General features: G+C 44.6%; 1 protein-coding gene across 2 annotated transcripts in view; it reads left to right on the forward strand.

Moving 5' to 3' along the window:
• ELL (elongation factor for RNA polymerase II) overlaps positions 1-19,253 on the forward strand; it is a 61,138-nt gene that overhangs the window by 25,602 nt on the left and 16,283 nt on the right. For both annotated transcript variants that reach the window (XM_019538360.1, XM_019538361.1), the window contains exons 2-5: positions 4,429-4,476; positions 12,631-12,752; positions 14,780-14,943; positions 17,895-18,148. In XM_019538360.1, the coding sequence (XP_019393905.1) occupies positions 4,429-4,476; positions 12,631-12,752; positions 14,780-14,943; positions 17,895-18,148 (588 nt within the window). The remainder of the gene's footprint in view (positions 1-4,428; positions 4,477-12,630; positions 12,753-14,779; positions 14,944-17,894; positions 18,149-19,253) is intronic.

The raw sequence follows: 19,253 nt of genomic DNA on the forward strand, positions 1-19,253 counted from the left end.
TGTTGCAACACGATACAGGTCCCTGTTGGTGCGTGATACTTGTCTGTGCTGATGCCTAGATCTCGGAGGACTAAATCTACTGAAATTATAAGCTTTCTGCTGGCACATTCTTGGCTGCACTTCACGGGAGGTGTGTGTCAGGACAGAGAGAACAATCCGGTTCTGTTGCAGCACAAAACCATCTCTGCTATTTTCTCTTCTCCTTCTATTAGATAAGAGGAGGCTCAACGTGCCTGTCTTCATCCAGTTCTGTGGCTGTGAAACCTTTATGACTTTTGAAACAAATAATTAGAGCTTGTGGCTTCAGCTGCCTCAGTGGAAATAATAGGGAGCAGAACGGAGGCAGTACCTGTAGTACATGCAGGGCGTTTACATGCGTGCATGTGTAGTGAGGTCTTGCCAGCTCTCCTGTGTTTGGAAAGCAGTAAGTCAGGGGTGTCAGATATGGCACGTGAGCTCTATCTGGCCCACAGTGCTGCCCGTGGGGCTTGGACTGGACCCGCATGCCCCACACTAGCCCACATGCTGCATGCAGTGCACAGGGCCAGTCCTGCATGGTACACGGGGCCAGTTCATGGGTCCTGTCCAGCCTGCTCACTGGCTCTGCTGCTCATCCAGCCGGATGGGTGAGAGATCCCTGCAGCAAGTGATGCAGTTTCTGAATGGTACATAGCAAGCTTCAATTATCTGAGCTTCATGCATTTAATCTGCGTCCCATTGGGACTGAGGATGGACTAGAACTTGGTTTGGGCTTGAATCGCCTCCTCCCAGAAATCTTGGGATCACTGAGATACTAATGTGCGTGCTGACTGGAAAGCAGATAATGAGGCACTTCTGTTGCGTGGTCTTGCATGTAGCTTGGGACTGCAGATCTGTTAAATTTGAGATGGCTGGCGCTGGAGCGCTAGCCCAACTACTCAAAGTACTGTGGGCTTTTCTCTAGTCAGTCCATCTTTCAGGTCAGCTTTTAGATGCTTGTTTCTGCCAATTAATTTTTGTCTCATGGGGAAACCATAGGCGTAGGATGTCAGCTCAAATGGATCAGGCTCTGCAGGTGTCTTGTCTGCTCAGCCTAGTTGCACTATATTAGGGTTTACAATGTTTAGACAACTTGCCCTCTGCCAGCCCTGCCTTTAATTTGTCTCAACATTAAGTATGTGGGCAAAACTGTTCCCTAAGAAGTTCTCACTCGTACGAGATGTCGCGACCACTTCAAAGCTGTGCTGTGGGAAAGCTGGCTTGCTAAACGCACTGTTGCTGACAGTCTTTCTGAAGACAGAGAGTGCAACTTTGAATTCTTGAGAAGGAAATGAAGAAACAGGAAAGAGCACCATCCTTTCCACCAGTAGTGGGTAGCATGGGGGTTTCCAGCATACTCAGCATCAAGGTTCAACTGTTCTGGCATCAGTGGGGGAGGAGAACTGGACGACTTTTCAGAAGATGCCAAAGTTTTGGAGATGGCAATGGGAATTAGTAAGAAACCCCCACAAAGTGGTACAGGGTTTAATCCAAATTAACAGTTGTGAATTCAAGGCGAATTAGCCAAATCATATGAAACCTCTGAATTGCCTGAAGTAGTTAAATCATATGAAACCTCAGATTGTCTGTCTGATTTTTCTGGAATCAAATTCAGCTCTCAGCTATGACAGCTTAAACTGAATGTGTGTGGACATGGGGATGTCACATGGTTTAGCCAACTCACACTTTTAGTTAACATGGCTTAATTTTTCAGAGTGTCCCTGTGTAGACCTCATCTAAGTTAGGGAAGTCGTTACCTGCAGGGCATGGGGAGGGCAGGAATGGGCAGGTAGGTTACTCCTAATAGCCAGTTTTCTTTCACCACAAGAGAGAAGTTTATTCTACTTACAGATCCCTGCCACCCCCACCCTCTTATGACAAAATAGTTCATTTAAATAGTACAGCAGCAGCCAGGACCCCTGAAGTTTCCCGGAGGTCAGCGATGTTGTATGTTGAGTGTGGTGCACAGCTGTGGGAGATCACAAGAAAAAGTGACCTGGGTATAAGAGGGGCCAAGCCCCCAGTGGAGAAGACAAGCTGATGTCTGTAAGTGAATTCACCTGATGACTCACTCACTTGAATCCTGCATAAATAGTCCTTCCAGCTGCACTGGTTTGGAAGTGAATGTTGATTGTTAGGTGAATTTTTATAAAATGACTTGCGTGATTACAAATTTGTCATATTTTGCATAACAGTATTTCTGTACGTCGTTTTGCCTTTTTATTCCACTTCAGTAATCTTCCTGGTTTAATTGCAGAAGCTTCTTCAATCTAAAATTAGATGCAAGAGACACTTAGACAGTATGCTTCTGAATGCCTTCAAAATCATTGTCCTCTAAATTGCATTCATATGGGTTTATGGACACACGCTGTACAGTACATGCTGACGCTATGAACGAAAGCTGGCCCGTCTGCCTATGAACAGAGTGCTGTGGTATGTGGTGTCGTGGCGCTCAAGGAATTTAGTGATCTTGGTAGGAAAAGAGAAATGTTGTTGGTCGTTTTATTATAGAGGTTATTTCCTATCTGCAGATGGTACCCTACCAAAGCAGAAGCAAGTGCTGCTCCCACTCTGAGACCACTCATACTTGCTGTCCCTAAACTCCTGTGGCTTGGTAACAGTTTGGGAAGTAATTTGAATCTCTTAAAATATATTGGATGTGCAGCGGAAAATCCAGCAGGCTTCAACTTGCTTGAAGCTAGTTTGTTGATGGTAAAAAAAAAAAAAAACCCTTTTCCTCTATTAGCAAGAGTTTGACATCGGCATGTTATGGCTTAGTCTTGAGACTCCTGACCTGAAAGCAATTGGACGGGGCCTGCGAGATTTGACTGGGAAAACTCTGCCTCGTGAACTTCCGGGCTCTTAACTGTTTCACTGCTTGGCACCTGCTGCACCCGCACACTTTTCTTTTGAGGTTTCTTAATGAAGAATCGGCTTGTCTGCGGTGCCAGGAGATCAGGACATGTTCAAGCAGCACAAGAAGCTTTTCCTTATTGTGTGCACTTAGTACAGAAAAGTCACTGACCTGCATTAGTATGTGCATCTTCCTCCAAAGCACCTTCCTTTTGATGTTCCCTCTGAAAACTGCTCTCGTATGAAAAGAGAAGCTCATTTATTTTGCAGAGACACATCTTAAATATTTGCAAACTTGATCTGTCTTTTTTTTACCCAAAGAGCTTGCTTTTACTAGCCATGTACTCTGTCCTGCCTGTAACGTGTGTGCACTGGGTTACTGGGCTATTTTAATGAAGAGCCTGACAAATTTGTATGGTTTGGGAAGTGAGAAGATGCAGTCCAGAATTACATACACTCTTCATACAAATTGAACTATATCAGCACCTTCTTACAAACCTTGATGAGGATATCTAGTGACTTTCATTGCTCCTTATTTATTCCTCTCCTTCCAGAAGGAAGGTTAAGGTGCCCAGAAATTTGCCATGTGCATCTGTATCTCAAAGTGGACAGTTGGAGCAATTGCCTGCTTGGTTCAGAATAGTGTTAGCAGCCTGGCAAAGCGGTACGGCTCAAAGAGTGAGGCCACACCTGTACCAGGGAAGTGGCTGTCACCTAACTATAGCAGCAAAGGTAAGGCAGGTGGGGCCCTGGGTGTGAGTGTTGGTCTCTAGGCAGGAGCTTTTCTGCTGCCAGAGCTACAGCAACTCTCTTGAATAACAGACCCTCTATCAGAAGGGGGGTGGCCAGCTGAGCTCTCCTGGATACCTGGAAGGAAGGGTAGAGGTGCACCTTATAGACTAACTGGATTAAATGGATAAGCTTTTGTGAGCAACAGCTTGCTTCATCGTGCTATTCTATGAAATGTTATGAGAGGACAAGCAGAGAGCAGGCCTTCAAATAATGTAACTCTGCTGGCAGTTTTGAAATGCTGATTGCACACGGGTGAAAGTCATTTGTTCATATTTCAAGTTGTAGAAATGCTTTGATAAGTTTTTCCCTTTAACACCTCCTAATTTCTTTTAACTAATAAGTACATAACCACTGCAAATGTAAACCACAAGATTTTGCGTCTCTCTGACATGCTTCAGGGTATAAGTTAATGAGCGCAAGGATCAGGAAGGAATTCCTTGTGTGGTTTGTTGAAGTTGGCTGGCTGGGATTGTGTGCGTTTTGTTTTTTCTTTCGTCTCCCTCTGTAGCATGGATGAAGAACTTGGACTATTACTTTTTTGCTATTGACCACTATTGAAGGCACGAGAAACTAGTGGTCTGATTGTGTGTGCATTTCCCCTTCTTGTAAGGGCAGATGCCTTCTACAATTTTCTATTTAAAATCAACTACAGTACTATGAATTATGCAGTTCTTCCCTTTAAAAGCATATTTTCTTTGACTCGTATTGAATTATTTGTAGTGCATACTATGGTGGTGTCTAATGCTGTTTTTCCTTGTTTTGTAGAATGCCGTGGCCTTGAAACCATCAATTCAGTTCCAAGGGAGCCAAGGGGTAAGTTCTGTTTGGGTTTTTTTTATATTGGTTTCTTTAGAAGGCTTTCCAATGGGTGTAAATATATGTACAGTTTGGGACAGTTAACCTCGGTGAGCTTGTCCACTGTGCATGGATCAGATTCTACCTTTAATGGATGATCTGGCTCCTTGAAAGCATTGAAAAAATCACCATTCTGAACTTGGTCCAGGGAAAATATTGCTATCAGTGGGATTGCTAACTACTGTGTATATGGCCTTGTTTCCAAGAGGAGTAGGAAAACCAAAAAACTAAATTGACACTGGTATGTGTTAAGAGTGTGCAGTGTTCCTTAGGATCCTGCAAAAAAAAGGGGTTGGCTGGGACCTATATATCATCTAGTCAAGCACCAAGGCAGGATCGAAGGCAGTTTTCAAGATGTCAATGCAGATTGCAAGGACAACCAGGAGATGTCTGGTTCAGATTCACTGTTTTCAGTGCAGTTAATGTGCTGAGTGCCACAATACTCAATCCTGGGAAGCAGAAGTTACAGAAAACTGAGATTCAGTTGATTGGACTTGTCTATGCCCTGGTGTGAAGAATAATTAATGTTCAAAATAACATGGACAATGCTGGTAGATTGACTGAAGTGTCCAAGAGTTTTGGTTCGACGTATTCCCGTCAGGCATGGACAAATGAACACGGAGCAGGGAGTTAGACTTGCTGCACCTGGACTGCTCCACGGTAGCTGTCTGAACGCGCTTACCCTGCGGTAAATAAAAGCTGAAGTGAGGCAGCTTTAGACCCATTTCACTGAGGTGTAAGCTGTCTTGGGTTAGCTTGCGCATTCACCTCGGAGCAAGTGCTTTCAGACAGTGGGTTAGTACAGTAAGTCTCTGCCCCTTCCAGTTCGCTGTAAATTATTCTTTTGTCCCAACCCCAAGTATACCACCAAGTTCTTCTATTCGGGGGTCTTGGTTCCTTTATAAGTTCTGTTCTTAATGCTACATTCATCTAAGATATTTATAGAAGCATTAAACTGTCTTCCCGGTTACTGACAGCATAGAGGATTAATTGCTGTTATCTCTATTAAAGTAACTCGGTGCTTCCAATCCATTTTGCAACTGCCATTTGTAAATCTTTAAATATGAAAAGGTATGTGTTTAACTTTGCGGCTTTAACTGCAAAAAGAAGAATTCAGCTTTAAACCTCCTGCCTGATCCTTGACGCACTTCTTTGCTATGAACTATTGCTTGCCTCAAAATTCAGCCTTCTGGAAGTGGTGAGATGCATGGGAATGAGATTTCTTAAATGAGTTAGCTGCCTTAACTCCTTACCTTTGTTTCTGGTTTAAATAATTCCCTTTTAAAAAGTAATTTCTAGTCTGACATCAAGATACAGTAAGGGAATGTACAGTGGCTCCAGTTCAAGTTTACTCAGCTTTCAGTAGCACTGGTGTATGAAACAAGTTGCGTGCTTTCTACAGAGCAAACTTCATTTAGGTGTATGTGATCCCATTGTCTTTATTGTGGTTGTTCAAGTGAGGGCACAACTTGGTTAAAAAAAATCAACATTTTTTCAAGCTGAAATACCTCCTGCTGAGCCCATGTTTAGAGATCAAAGTAAGTGGTTGGACCAAATGCTGAGTTTGACAGAGAATAATCCACACCTAACAATTGAGTTTCAGGAGGAAAACTTTCCACCTGGGGACAGCTTAGTCCAGAACAAGTTGTCTGCAGGATTTTTGTGCTTTATTCTGAAGCCACTCTTTGAGGAATGGACTAGATGAGCCCCTTCTCCAGAAGAGCAGTTTCTAGTAGAGGTGGACTGGATTTGTACTCTGGTTTCTAGTTATTTGCAGCAGTCTCCAGGCAGTAGCTTAATGAGCAGGGTTTCTTACCCAGACCACCCTGTACTGGCAGTAAAGTAGAACAGAACAAAACTGGCTTTCCTCTGAAAGGGAAGTGTTTCTGCCTAGAGACCTGTTATCTCGTTAAAAATGAAATGAGAATTATGTTCAGCTGTTCCTGGCCCCTGTGCTCTGCAGTTCTGTGGCTCTGCAGTTTGCTATGGGCTCAAACCCATGCCAAAGAGGTGGGGTTTTGCTGCACTGTCTGCAGTAAATCCTATGTTTCTGGCCCTTCTGTGGTTGCAGAGTAAACATGCCAAGAGTTAGGTCTGCACAGAGCAAGGCAGTGCCTTGCATAATTACCTGGCCTTCCCAGCAGAGCTAATTAAGGCAGAGGCAGGGCTGCATGAACAAGGTGCTGCTGCTCCTGATTCAGCAGGTGGCACCCACAGAGCTCCCTTCCTCCTGCTCCCTGCTCAGGTCATACAGACCCACCCTAACCATAACTAATGCCTGAATGATATATATGTCTTTACAAAAGGTCTCCTTGCTTCTCCTCCTCCTGTCTGCCAACCCTTCAGAGACCTGTAATATCTCAATCCTGCCAACTCTGCAGTCCAGTAAAGCAAGGAAGACTAACACAAGTTGTCATCAATTTAAAAGGCAAAATGCAAGCACGTTTTGGTTCTGGGAAATGAGTGGGACAGAGCAATGCTCCGTCTCTCTTTGGTTTTTGGCAGAACTTCACTATAAACAAATTCAGCCCAAGACACCTGGCAGACAAAGTCAGCTGAAACAAAGCTCGATGGAGGTCTAAGCAGCTGAAAGCAGGGCTTTGAAATGAAGCATCAGGTAACCTTGATAGCTGGGACTAACCACCCCTTTCAGCAGGGACACCACCTTCCCTTGCCCCCTCTCAGTTTGGCTTTTAAGGATCTCTGTGTAGCTGCCACTAAATCTATGTAAAAGTGAGTGTTAGAAGAAATTTCCCTTTTGGTTCCCTCTCTTGATCTTCGTCTTCATGGAAGCAGGTTTAACAGTGACAAAATTCATCTTGGTGACTTGAAAACAGCTCTGAGCTAGTGCATCCCTGTACTTAGGGAGGTTGAGGTTCATGTGATGCTGCTCTCAACCCAGGGCCAGCATTCTTGAACCAAGGGTGTGTAGGGGCTGCATGGAACAAAAAACCCTTTTTGAAACAATGTGGGTAATTAGAACATATTTTAAGAAAACAGTGTTTTATTATTTTCATCCCATAACTCAGTGCTTCCCAAGAAGGGCTTTCAAATGGAAAGAGCTGTCAGTCATATGTAATTATAGTCTGGGTTGAATGAAAAGGGAGTTAAGCAGTGTGATTATATCTGACATTGCCATTTAAAGAGTGAAACATTGAGACCTGCACAGTATAAAGTGCGCCAAGGCATTGTGGGTGGAAAGAGGGGCTGTTGGCAGGACAGAGCTGACCTCTGCTTGCCTTGTTGTCAGCTGTTTAATTAATTGCACTGCCAAGTAAAGGCCAAAGGTAGATCTTTGAAGGGAGTGAAAACCAGTTTCAATTGGGGCAGATAGAAAGAGCTCTTTGTCCTTTTTATTATTTTTACGGAGTAGGACAAGACACTGGCAGCTGTGTAACCATCTGCTTTTAAGTGTAGTATATGTGTCAAGATAGAGCCTTGCTTTAAGGAATTAGCAGCTTGGCTTTAAACACTTTCTGGTGAGTGTCCTCGAATGTAAATGGAACAGATAAGAGCTAAGTTCAATCATTTCAGGAGCTCCCAAATCCAAATGATCAGGCTGGACTCCTTTTGTTGATCCACTGTTTATTTTTGGAATGGACTTGCTTGTTTTTTCCACTCTACCTTAATCCCCTCGCTTGCTGCCTTTTGTCACCTTGCAATGCACGTTGCTATGGAAATGATTTTGATGTCACTTTGGAGGGTCAGAAAGTTCTGCATCTGGGATCGTATTCAAAGAGTAGTCCCAGTTAAAGAAGTGTCTAGCAGTGCATGGTTTGAAAAGGCACGTGTGGTGTTGTTTTTCCTTGCATGGACCCCTCCTGCAAACAGGAAAAATCTTTGGGTTATTTGGAATATCTGGGGGTAGAAGAGAGGGGTGAAAAATAGGTTTAAAATGCCTGCTTTCTTCCCATGGTGTTATCCCTTCAGAAATGCTCTCCATAACAGCTGAATCTGCATTGCCCATTTGAAAAAGCGTTGTGTACACATTCTCCTTCATTAACCTGTAATGTTAGTTTTGGTCCGAGGTACATATGGCTGCCTATCTTCCAGCTCTTCATTAATTGCCTGAAAATACCTTTCATCTTCATGACTGCTTATTTAAAATTCCTAATGTTAGGAGACATCACCAGACATCAGAAACTGAGTTCAGGTTGACAGTCAGCAGCTCTCCACTGGCTGGGTAATGCAAAGGAGACTGTCCAACTTTTTACCCTAAAATGTGACTGCTGCTAGGTTAACACCCCAGAAGGCACGATCTTCCACATAGGATCCCTCTTCAGGGTTACATTTAGAGTCAAAAGCTTTGAGAGGCCTGATTTCTTTTCATCACAAACTATACATGATCCTGGTTTGTGGGATGTGCCCTGCCTAACAAGCACCATTTTGTGACCGATTTTCCCAGCAAGGAGTCACGTCACCGTCTTGTGGCTGACTTTGTCAGCATGTCCATAGTAATACATGGGTTGACAGTTAATATTCAAATATTTCAATAGTTTAGCTTTTGAAATGGAGCAGGTGATGCAGGCCGAAGTGAACCAGAATGGCTCGAGCCCTTTCTGTTTCAGGAAGGCGTACGGCTGGGTCAGATTTGCAGGTGCTAATGAGGAAGACCAGCCAGGGTAGAGAAACAGGGTTAAGAAACTAGTTTAGATTATTTAAAACCTGAAGTTTCCTTAAGTTGCATCAAAGCGTCATATCTGACAAAAGCGTAAGCAGAAGTTTCACTGGAAACGTGCCATTGTTTCCCCACTTCTTGAAGCTGAAACTCCCGTTCATCTATGTAGTGTGTTTCGAACGATTGCTTATAATAGAGAACAAAAGTCACATCTGTGAATGGGCTATTTTTGAGCATCAGTGGTTATGTGGCATAGCACTTACGGGACACCAGCAAGGGGGCTGCATTAAAGCCCGTACCACTGGGTGGTCAGAGGCCTTCTGCCTTATCTAAAAATAATTCCTAGATGCTGTTGATTTGCCTAGGTTGCTTTTCAGTACTGAAAGAGGCAGATCTTAACATCGCTATTAATTGCAGACTTTGTCACTTCTGTCTCAGTGTGTCCCTTGAGGAAGCCAGCTTTGTAACGGTCACCGAGATTCTACAAAAGTGCCCAAACCCAGCACTCTAGGAGTCTAGTGTAAGAAATTGCATTAGGTCGTTTAATTTGTGTTCTGGTACTAGCATATTGGACAAAACACTAGGAAATGTGTTATATAAGGAGCAATTCTGCTTGGACAGAGTGATTTGATACGTCTTTTCTGTGAAGATGCTTGTTCACCCATTCACCTAGCATTGAGTTAGTCATATAGAAAGAGGAAACAAACTGTAGAAAGGACTAATCCTGAGCCCTTTGTTTGCAGTTTGCATCTTTAAATATCCTCAGCTCATTTGTAGAATAGGTCAGAATTAAACCTGTTTTACAGACGGGCAAATGGAAACGAGCTAGAAGGCCAAGGCTCCCAGTACAGCCGCTGATGTGCAAGAGTTGATCTGTGTCTTCCTACTGATAGTTGGAACACATCCACACGAGAACCAGTGCATTTGAAGCCAATTGCCAACTCTCTGACCTGGTAGCTCAGCTGTTTTCTGTGTGTGAAGTCGAGTTTCCAGTTTACCTGCTATTGTGAAATGAGGAAACCGAGTTTTAGGAATGAGGGACAGATGCATTTACCCATGCTTGGGGAGGAATGAATGGAGAATGCTGCACTTACGTGGTCAAACCCTGCTTCCTAAAGCATTTCCTGCCTGTTCTGAAAATTAACTTTTGTGCATATCGTGCCTTACTTCTAATTACGTTCCTGGGCAGTTGGAACACTTCAGAGTTCCTTTCTTTTGGCCTCTTCTACCAGGAAAGTCTTCGAGCCATTATCAAATAGAGCACTATGTGCCATAAATAGCTGTCAGTTGGGCACAGGATAGATGTAAAATGTATGCGTTGTGTGCACGTGTGGTGATACAGGCTGGAACAGTAGCTCACTTTGACAGCCATACTTATTCAAAGAATCGGAGGAAATGGGGGCTGAAAGGGCGCTCAGAAGGTCACATCTAGTCCAACCCCCTACTCCAAGCAGGACCAGCCCCAACTAGATCACCCCAGCCAAGGCTTTGTCAAGCCAGGTCTTCAAAACCTCCAAGGATGGAGAGTCCATTCATTCCTCTGTGGCTTCCCTCTCTGTTCCAGCACTCATACCTGGGGGGAGGGCCCAGAGACCCACTCCATGTTGGGTCCTGAACAGCCACAAGAAAGGGCCAAGCAGCAGGTTTTTTTATTTAAAAATGAATGTGCTAGGAAAGTGGGACTAACCTATGACTCTTACCAGTGAGGAAATGAATAGAAAGAGGCTGGTACTGGAGATGTGCATACAGCTGTCTGCAAAGCATGCTTAATGTGCGATTAAATATTTCATATAGCAGCAGGGTCACGCTCCAATGTGAGCTCTGAAATCTCGTTAGGGAATTATAACCTCTTAAAAGAGAACAGTCATGATGCCCAGTGACTTGCATTGCACCATGTCTGGTGCTGGCTCACGACTTTTAAAGAAACTTGGCCTGAATGCTTTCAATTCAATGTACAGGGGATACTAGCACGCCTGCTTTGAGCAGGAGGGAGCGTGTGGGTGGGCACCTGACCAGCACTACTTTCCCCTCCACTTGTGATGGGCAGGTGGGCATTGCCTTGTTGCCCTCTGGCACAGGTGCAGCTTTCTTTTTGACCTGTTGTCTCTCCTCACTCCCGTTTCCTTTGTCTGTCTTTCACTTCTGTGGGCATGTGGCTTTGCATGTGTTTGTTCAGTCTTCCTGGTTTTCTCTGTCCTCTGAGAAGTGGGCAGTGTTGTTTAAAGTGAGGATCTCTCTCAAGGGCCAGGCCACTTGGGCTTGCAGTTGAATTTTTTGGGCACTTTTTACGTATACTTAATTTTGCTCGAGTCCCAGCTCCTAAAATAAAGGGACTTTTTTTCCCTTAAATGCCTCTAGTCTTCCACAGATGCAAAGTGTTTAAATACAACCAAAGCCTAAAGCTCCCTGAACAGGAAGGAAAGCAAAAGTCCTGGCTCTTTTTTGCATGCTCGGGCTTGGCAGACCTTCCCATTTCTTGCTCTTGGGGTTACTTCTGCTTTTTAGCCAGTAACTGTCTAACAAAGTGCACAAATGGTCCTAAAAGCAGGACTGTCCCCTCAGGGAGTGCCCTCGTCACTGATAACAGAGCCATGTCCCCCTGGTTTCCCTTCCCACCCTGTGTGTCTTGCAGTCTTGGCTGCTCAGAAGCCCAGTTTCAGCAGCGAGGTTCAGGGAGCTTATGCACTCTCCAAAAAGCAGGACCTAATGAGCTGAATGGCAGTGCCCAGGGTGCAGCCTCCCGAGAGGGGCAGGGGTTCACACATGCCACTCTGTTCAGCATCTGCGGGCCCTCCTGCTTCTAGTTCAGACACCATTCTGCCAGGCGTAAGGGCTAGCACCAAGCAAAATGCTGTCTGGCGTACCCTATTGAAGTATTTGATGCGGTGACATTGATTCAGAATTGCTGCTGCGTTGGGGCTTTTACCAACGCAGCTGTGTTGGCAACATTTTCTAGTGCAGATGTGCTGACAAGGTAGGATCTTCAGGAAGTGTCTCTCTCGAAATACCTTCCTTAAACGTGTTTATATTGCTGCTTGCTGTGGTAAACCAGAATTTAAAGAGCCAACTGCTACCTTAGATTTCATTTACTAGCAAATTTCAATATGCTTTTGTCCTTAGCACTAAACCCTACTGTATGTGTAGCAAACAGGCATATATATATGTATGTGTGTGTGTGTGTGTGTGTGTGTGTATGTATATATATGTATATATACATGTGTGTGTGTTCCTAAGCCTCTTGTGATCAAGGCAAGACTTAATCTTTTCCTAGTACTGCAGAGCTGAAGAAAATAGGTAGTTGGAAAAGGGAATTCAGAGAAGCAACAGCTGCCAACTGAAGATGCTGCCAAATGCTCCTCTTGGTTGGAATGGTTCTGCCTTCCTCTGCAGCAATTCCCAGGGTTTGTTCTTGCTTAGTGGCTTGCAGAGTGGCTAATGAAAGAAGTGTGTGGCCATGCACAATCCAGCTAACTAGTACTTTTTTTTCCAAACAGCACATCACGATTCCCAGGCCTGACTGCCTAACAGAAGTGCGATCGTTTACGTTTTACCTTTCAAATATTGGCAAGGACAGCCCCCAGGGGAGCTTCGACTGTATCCAGCAGTATGTATCCAGGTGAGTACTACCCCAGGTGAGGAGGATCTGTCTCCTTTTACCTTGTCCTGCCCACAAGCCTGTCATTAAAATGAAGTCTTTACTCCTATGAGGACTAAGGGGAAGTGTAAGTATGCCCTAAATGATATTTGCCTTTTTCAAAGAGGCTTTTACTGAGGGAAATCAAGTGGGTGTATGAGGAAACATCCACAGAAGAACTTCTCTGCCACCCAACATCGTTTCTCTGGCTGTCATGGTTTGTATGTTTAGGTCATATCCAACTTCATATCCTGGAAGCTTTTTTGTTGCTCTGCAGCCTGTGTCCATGGACTCCTTTCCTTGAAGCTTTCTGCAGTCACTGCTGTTCCAGCCGCAGCGTCAGTGGAGGTGCTAGCACAGGCTGGCTGGCTGTGTTTTAACCACCACACTGACCAGCTCTCCTTGGGGAAGGTTTAGAAAACATGGCTGCTACAATGCTGGTGATCATTAGTCAGGTTAATTCTTCTGTTTTGCTCCCATCGCAGCAAGCCAGCGGCAGCAGTGCAGGAGCTTTAGACAAAGCCAGCTGTTCCTGATCCCGCTTGACATGAATCGGTAGTCCCAAAGACTGATACGTGCCCACTGAATAATCCTTATAGCTGCCCCCAACTTTGTTTCGGAAGCCACTGCCTGTGATCCTCCCTGCATGAACCCTCAAGCCATATCACTCTCGCAGTTCTGCTGCAAGGATGGGCAGCCGTACAATTTGGTTTAAACAGTTTCACCAGAAACTTTCAGGTGGAATTTACAGGACCTCCCAGGGCTGCCCTGTCTCTGCTCTGCTGAAGTCAGCTGTAAAAATCCTGGTGGCTGCTATGGGCAACAGCCTGCTGTTGAGATGTCTTGTGTCTGGGGCCCATCTGTTGAAATTCTCTGCAAGAACACTTGACCAGAGCCAGCCCCATCCCCTTTTGGAGGCACACCCAGACTAAAAGCAGTTTAAAAAGGCTGAGAGGAGTAATAACATGCCCCTGCCCCATGAGCAATGTAGATGAAGGAGGGCTCTGCCTTCAGGACAGGTAGATGCACAGTTGGGAACAAACCTTTGCAGACAGACATCTTGGAAATGGGGCTAGGCACTGAGCAATGAGTAAATAGCAAGTCTGACCAAGAGACCACTCTTATGTTGATTGCAAGAGCCAAGTATCTCTAAACATCTGGGATACAGCATCCTCTTCCCTCCCTGTTGCTTCCCACCAGATTTGTAGCATTAAAATGCTAGAGAGAGAGACTTCTATTGGTATTGCCAAGTGATAGGAAAAAGTAGCTGGAAAGAATTTAAGCACTTGCAAACAAAGAGAATCATAGAAAATGAGGGTTGAAGGGACCTCAGGAAGTTGCATCTAGTCCAACCCTCTGCTCAAAGCAGGACCAGCCCCAGCTACATCATCCCAGCCGGGGCTTTGAGCCGGGCCTTAAAAACCTTCGAGATAGTGGCAGTGGCACTCCCCTCAGCTACACCAGTAACTCAGCTTTTGCTCATTAGCTCCTAGAGAAGCAAGTTTGCCCTTGAATGTATTTTGCTGAAATGCCAAGTGCAGAAGGATGGTCTCATGGGTAGGGCACTTGGGACATGGTGCTCAGAAAGCTGGGCTAGTTCCCAGATCTGCTGCAGGCTTTCTGAGAGAGCACGCTTAGGTCACTGAACCTCTCTAAACCTCACTTTCAGCACAGCGAATGGAGTTAATATCTTCTAGGAATATTAGCTGTGCTGTTCGTTAGGTATTCTGAGCTGCTCAGGTGGGTAGTGGAGCCATGTGAGTGCAATTTATTTCTTTATCAACTGGCTGAGGGAAACGCACACTCAGCATCTCGCATTGTCAAACTTCTCTGCATGTGCGGAGAATCTGCTGGTGTTAATGTAGTTCTATGGGATATATCAGTTTATTTACTGGACAAAAGACTTTGTATCTGCACAACTGCTTCAGGTACTCAATACCACATACAAGACGACAAAAGTGTGTCTGTTTTCAGTCTTGATAGCATCTGGTATCACACTTCTTTTGCAGCAGTGGGAATATCCAGCTGGACTGTCTTGGAAGCATACAGGATAAAATCACTGTGTGCGCTACTGATGACTCCTATCAGAAGGCAAAGGAGAGCATGGCACAAGCTGAGGAGGAAACTCGCAGCCGAAGTGCAATAGTCATTAAACCTGGAGGGCGATACATGGGTAAGAAGCACCTTGATTAAAAGTGCCGCGCTTGGTTTTTGCCTGCAGGTAGGATGTCGATGTATTGTCTGTTCCTGGCTGGATTCTGCAAGTGGTGTGAAAGCAGATGCCTGTATCTCCTCAAGTCCTTTCCTGTTCAGCAGCAGCAGGTGGTGGTGTATGCAGCTCTGGTACCTTCACACTAGTTTACTGGTAGTGACTTTTCAGAGGCAAAGATGCTGAATGTAGAAGCGTTACCCACCAGATACTGGGAGTCCTGTTGCTCCTATGTGGCAGCAGATGACTGTGCAGTTTGCTTGCTGAGAATTTTTATAGCCCATACCTTATTTCTGTTGTTCAGTGACCCTGGGAGCAAATTGCTGCACTGCTTCACCAGTGTTTCTTGGCAAGCTGCTGGCTAGCAAACCCAAGCATATGAATATGAACCATGAGTGCTCTTCCAGCCCCTGGGCACACTTGTGCCTTTATAGGAGAACCATGAAATGTTCAGGTTCATTCAAAGGGATTAAGCACTTGATACCTCCTGTAGCCCGTGAAGGAACCATTCTGTCCTGAAAACTGAGGGCAGAAGCTTAACTGAGGAACAAAACAATGCAGGGCCCATGTTTAGCTCTACGCCGAGGCTTGGAGGTGCTTGTCAGGGCCTCATATCCTTGCAGACGTGTCCATTGTCAAAATCTGGTAGAACTGGGGTGATGCAGAAACAGGCCTTGCCATGGGGCAGCTGGCTTTTCTCATGGTTCATGTGCTCCAGTGACTCGGCTCCTCGGAGGATGTCTGCAAAGAGAATGGTGAGTTGCAGAATGTAGAATTGCCGGACTCATTGTTTCGTGAGCCAAGCGCTCGAAGCTGAGATGCAAGATCATAATCAGGAAGGAAATGCATTGATTTCCTGTACAGTAGAGAATCGTTTTGTTTAGCTTTTAGTATTTGAAAGCACTGCAGTAAGTAGCTTAAGTTGTTGGGCCAGTGAGAGAGCAGATTCCAAGAAAGCAAGTGAGAATAAAGCTTTGATTCTCAAACATTCCTACCAAAACTTTTCCTCTTGATTTAAAATGAAGGTGCAGCCATGCAAGGGGTGGCACAGTGAGATGATGGGAGTCTGTCAGGTGTGTGTGGTGTAGACAGGGGAGTGCGAGTAGGAGGAGAGCAGGTTGGTGGTCTTGCTCCCCAGCTCAGGGGTATAGATACCCTGTGCATCAGGCCTGCAGGAACCACCAGCATGCAACTCACTGGCTGGAGAGAAGACAGGCTTCTTAATGCTTAGCTAAAAAATGGAGGTGGTACTTCTGCATACATGTGTAGTTGTAGTAATGTGTGGTATCCACTCAAACAACAATAGCTGAGAAGTGAAAGGCATTCAGCATTAAGCATGGAAAATTTGTGATGAGCCAATGCAGTTTGGTATGGTAGCCTAACTCTTGAACGTACCTTTCTGAGTACCTCTCTGGGTGCCTTGATTTAACTCGCAGTCTGGGTATGCAGCTCTAAACCTCTTGTTTCAGCCATAAAATGAAATGCCACAAAAATGGTGGGTGCTTTTTAGTGCTCCTGACTTGGACAAAAAACAAGGAAAATCTGACAAGCCTGTTCTCATGACGTCTCTCAACATCACAAATCAAAAAACCTCACGTATTTGCATCAAACTTGTAATCGGATCCCAGGAAATGGTGACTTAAAATTATGCAACCAGCATTTTGGTAGAATAAACAAACATTGCACACAGGCACCAGCGTCTTTTTAGATGACTCAGTTGAAAATACGGCTTCCAAAGAGCAGAGTACTGCTAAGCTGAAGTTAGAGCTCCAGAAATTCTGGCAGCAAATGCCTGGAATTTGCTTGTGCCAGTATAATTTAAGGTGAGGGTTTTTTAAGTGAGATGGCTGTGTCTGCTTCTAAAATGGTGATATGTGAAATATCTATTGCTGTTCTGAGGAATAAAAGAAGGTTTGGTGTGGTATTGGTTATCCCACCTGCGTTACTCTTTGGAATATTGTGTATCGCAGAAGCCTATTCAGATTAATCCAGGAATCTGGCTCTTTATTGAAAGCTTTCCCTTCATTTGGATAAAGGAACAGTCCTTTTTTTTTTTTTTTTTTTTAAGCAGGAGAAATGCTTGTTCTTCTGGCAAGTGATTGCAGCATAGCTTCCACATCACTTCCAAGTGACCTCCAGTGAAAAGATAAGTTCCGGCTTTAAGTGGTAGCTGGAACAAATAATCTATTTGCCTATAAGTAAAAGGAAATAAATAAAAGCAAAACTCCTAAAATGGAATTGAGAAAGCTGTCTTTAGGGACTTGAACTGACCCTTTTAAAACCTTCTAGCCATTCTCCAATGTGTGCGCGTACACATGAAGAGAATGAAACCATTACTACTAAAAATAGAAACAACTCTTACATTAAAATGATCATTTTGGTGGATGAATAGACAAGTGTATTAGTGTTGGCCCCCATTCCTGTCCTCAGATTTGTTGGGTGGGAGGAGGGGGGAGCCAGACCCATAAAGTTTCTATTGTTCTAAAAGCAGAAACATCTGCGGGAGAAGTGGTTTAGCTGAGATCAGCAGCCAGGGAGCCTCCCGTTGACCAGTTTGCTCTCGCCACTGCTGCAGCTCTCTCCACACTCCTTGTCACGGGGAAACATTTGGCTACACTGACTAGAGATGCGTAAAATTGTGATAAACGCAGGGGATCCAGATATAGTCTGCAGCTTAAAGCCAAGAATAGCCAGGTTTGCAGCGTGGGGTGCTGGGGTTTTAAATTCCCTGTTACTTTCTCCAAGACTAACTTGAATCTTCTTCCAGTTCGCAGAGTATCTGTCCTAGGTGGTGTATGTTTGTCCTTTGTTGCTGCCTGCCAGGGCTCTGTGCTGTTATGTACAAAATGCATGTCGTGAAGTCCAGCGTTTGCCAAGTGACTCCTGCAGTTCACTGAGTTTTCATCTCATTTTAGGCAAGAAGGTTCAGGTGCGTAAACCCGCACCAGGAGTGTCCGATGCTGTTCCCTCAAGGAAGCGCCCAACACCAATCAACCTTGCCAGTGCAATAAAGAGAGGCAATAGTGCGATTTCCCAGAGACCCTTCAGAGATAGGGTTATGCACTTACTGGCACTAAAGCCCTATAAGAAACCTGAACTTATTCTCAGATTGCAGAAGGATGGACTTTCCCAGCAGGACAAGGATTTGCTGGACAGCTTCCTGCAACAGGTTTGTCTCTTACCTAGATAGTTGCCTGACTTGCAAAGACAGATATGGTGTCATTTATGTGGACAGACTTTTACTCTTAGCACATACTTAGTCTATCCAGCTGATAAGCTGTAGCTTAATTTTCTTTAATGGGTATGCCCAGTAGGAGCTGACTGACTAGATAAGGCATAAGTCACTGTTATTTGCTAGGCACACAGCAGAAGTCCCTCAGCATTTTCAATTTTAAGTGTTTGTAACTAATCTGTACTAATTCTGTCCACCAGATAAGGCCACAGATTTACAAGTAGTTCCTGTTGCCTGCATACTTCAAACTGCACTGCAGTGACTAAGACACTCAGTCCCAAACTGTGACGTTTTGCTTCTATGGCTTTGTGGTAAACACTGAAGAGCCTTTGAGTTTGAATAGTCGTAACCAGTGAACCGTCTCCATTTTATTTCTTGTTGTACATGCATAAAGATATACCATATATAATAAGCACATGCACTATTTTCCATAAAAAGTGGGGAAAACTATCCTCCACACTCGGGGGTCCCTGGGCTGCTCTCGAGTCATGCTTTCATCATAAAGGAATTGTATTTAAGCATTGAGCCGTGAAGATCGGGCAGCTTCTTGCTAAGCGTGTTCCTGTGTGATGGACGTCAAAGCTGTCTTCCTATTGCATCAGTTCAGTAACTCTTGGTGTTTTCACTTGGTGAATGCACCGTTTGGAGAGTTGCAGGAAATGTGTTTAGGACTTGCATAGCATTTACCTGTTCAAAGCACCTCACATGTTCACCACCCTTCAGCACACCTCTTCATGTCTTGGCATTACCAGGTTGAGGCAAAGAAGGGAAGTGGCTTGCCCGGGGACACACCACAAATTTTTAGCTAAATTGGATAATCACTCTGGTGTGAAGTCCCTGCCCTGGATATTAATCCACTAGACCTTTTTTTTTCTTTTTTTTCTTTTTAAGAACAGTGCTAGGAACCCCTGCATTTCTGACTGCTGCAAAATCTCTGCATGGAAATCCTGTGTTATGAATAGTTAGAAACCTCTACCAGATTGCTGTCTTCTCTAGTCACAGCACCATCAGCATGACTGAGAGAATACTGTAGCTGGGTTAT

This window comes from Crocodylus porosus, unplaced genomic scaffold (genome assembly GCF_001723895.1).
Source record: "Crocodylus porosus isolate Cpor-Errol unplaced genomic scaffold, CroPor_comp1, whole genome shotgun sequence".
NCBI lineage: Eukaryota > Metazoa > Chordata > Crocodylia > Crocodylidae > Crocodylus > Crocodylus porosus.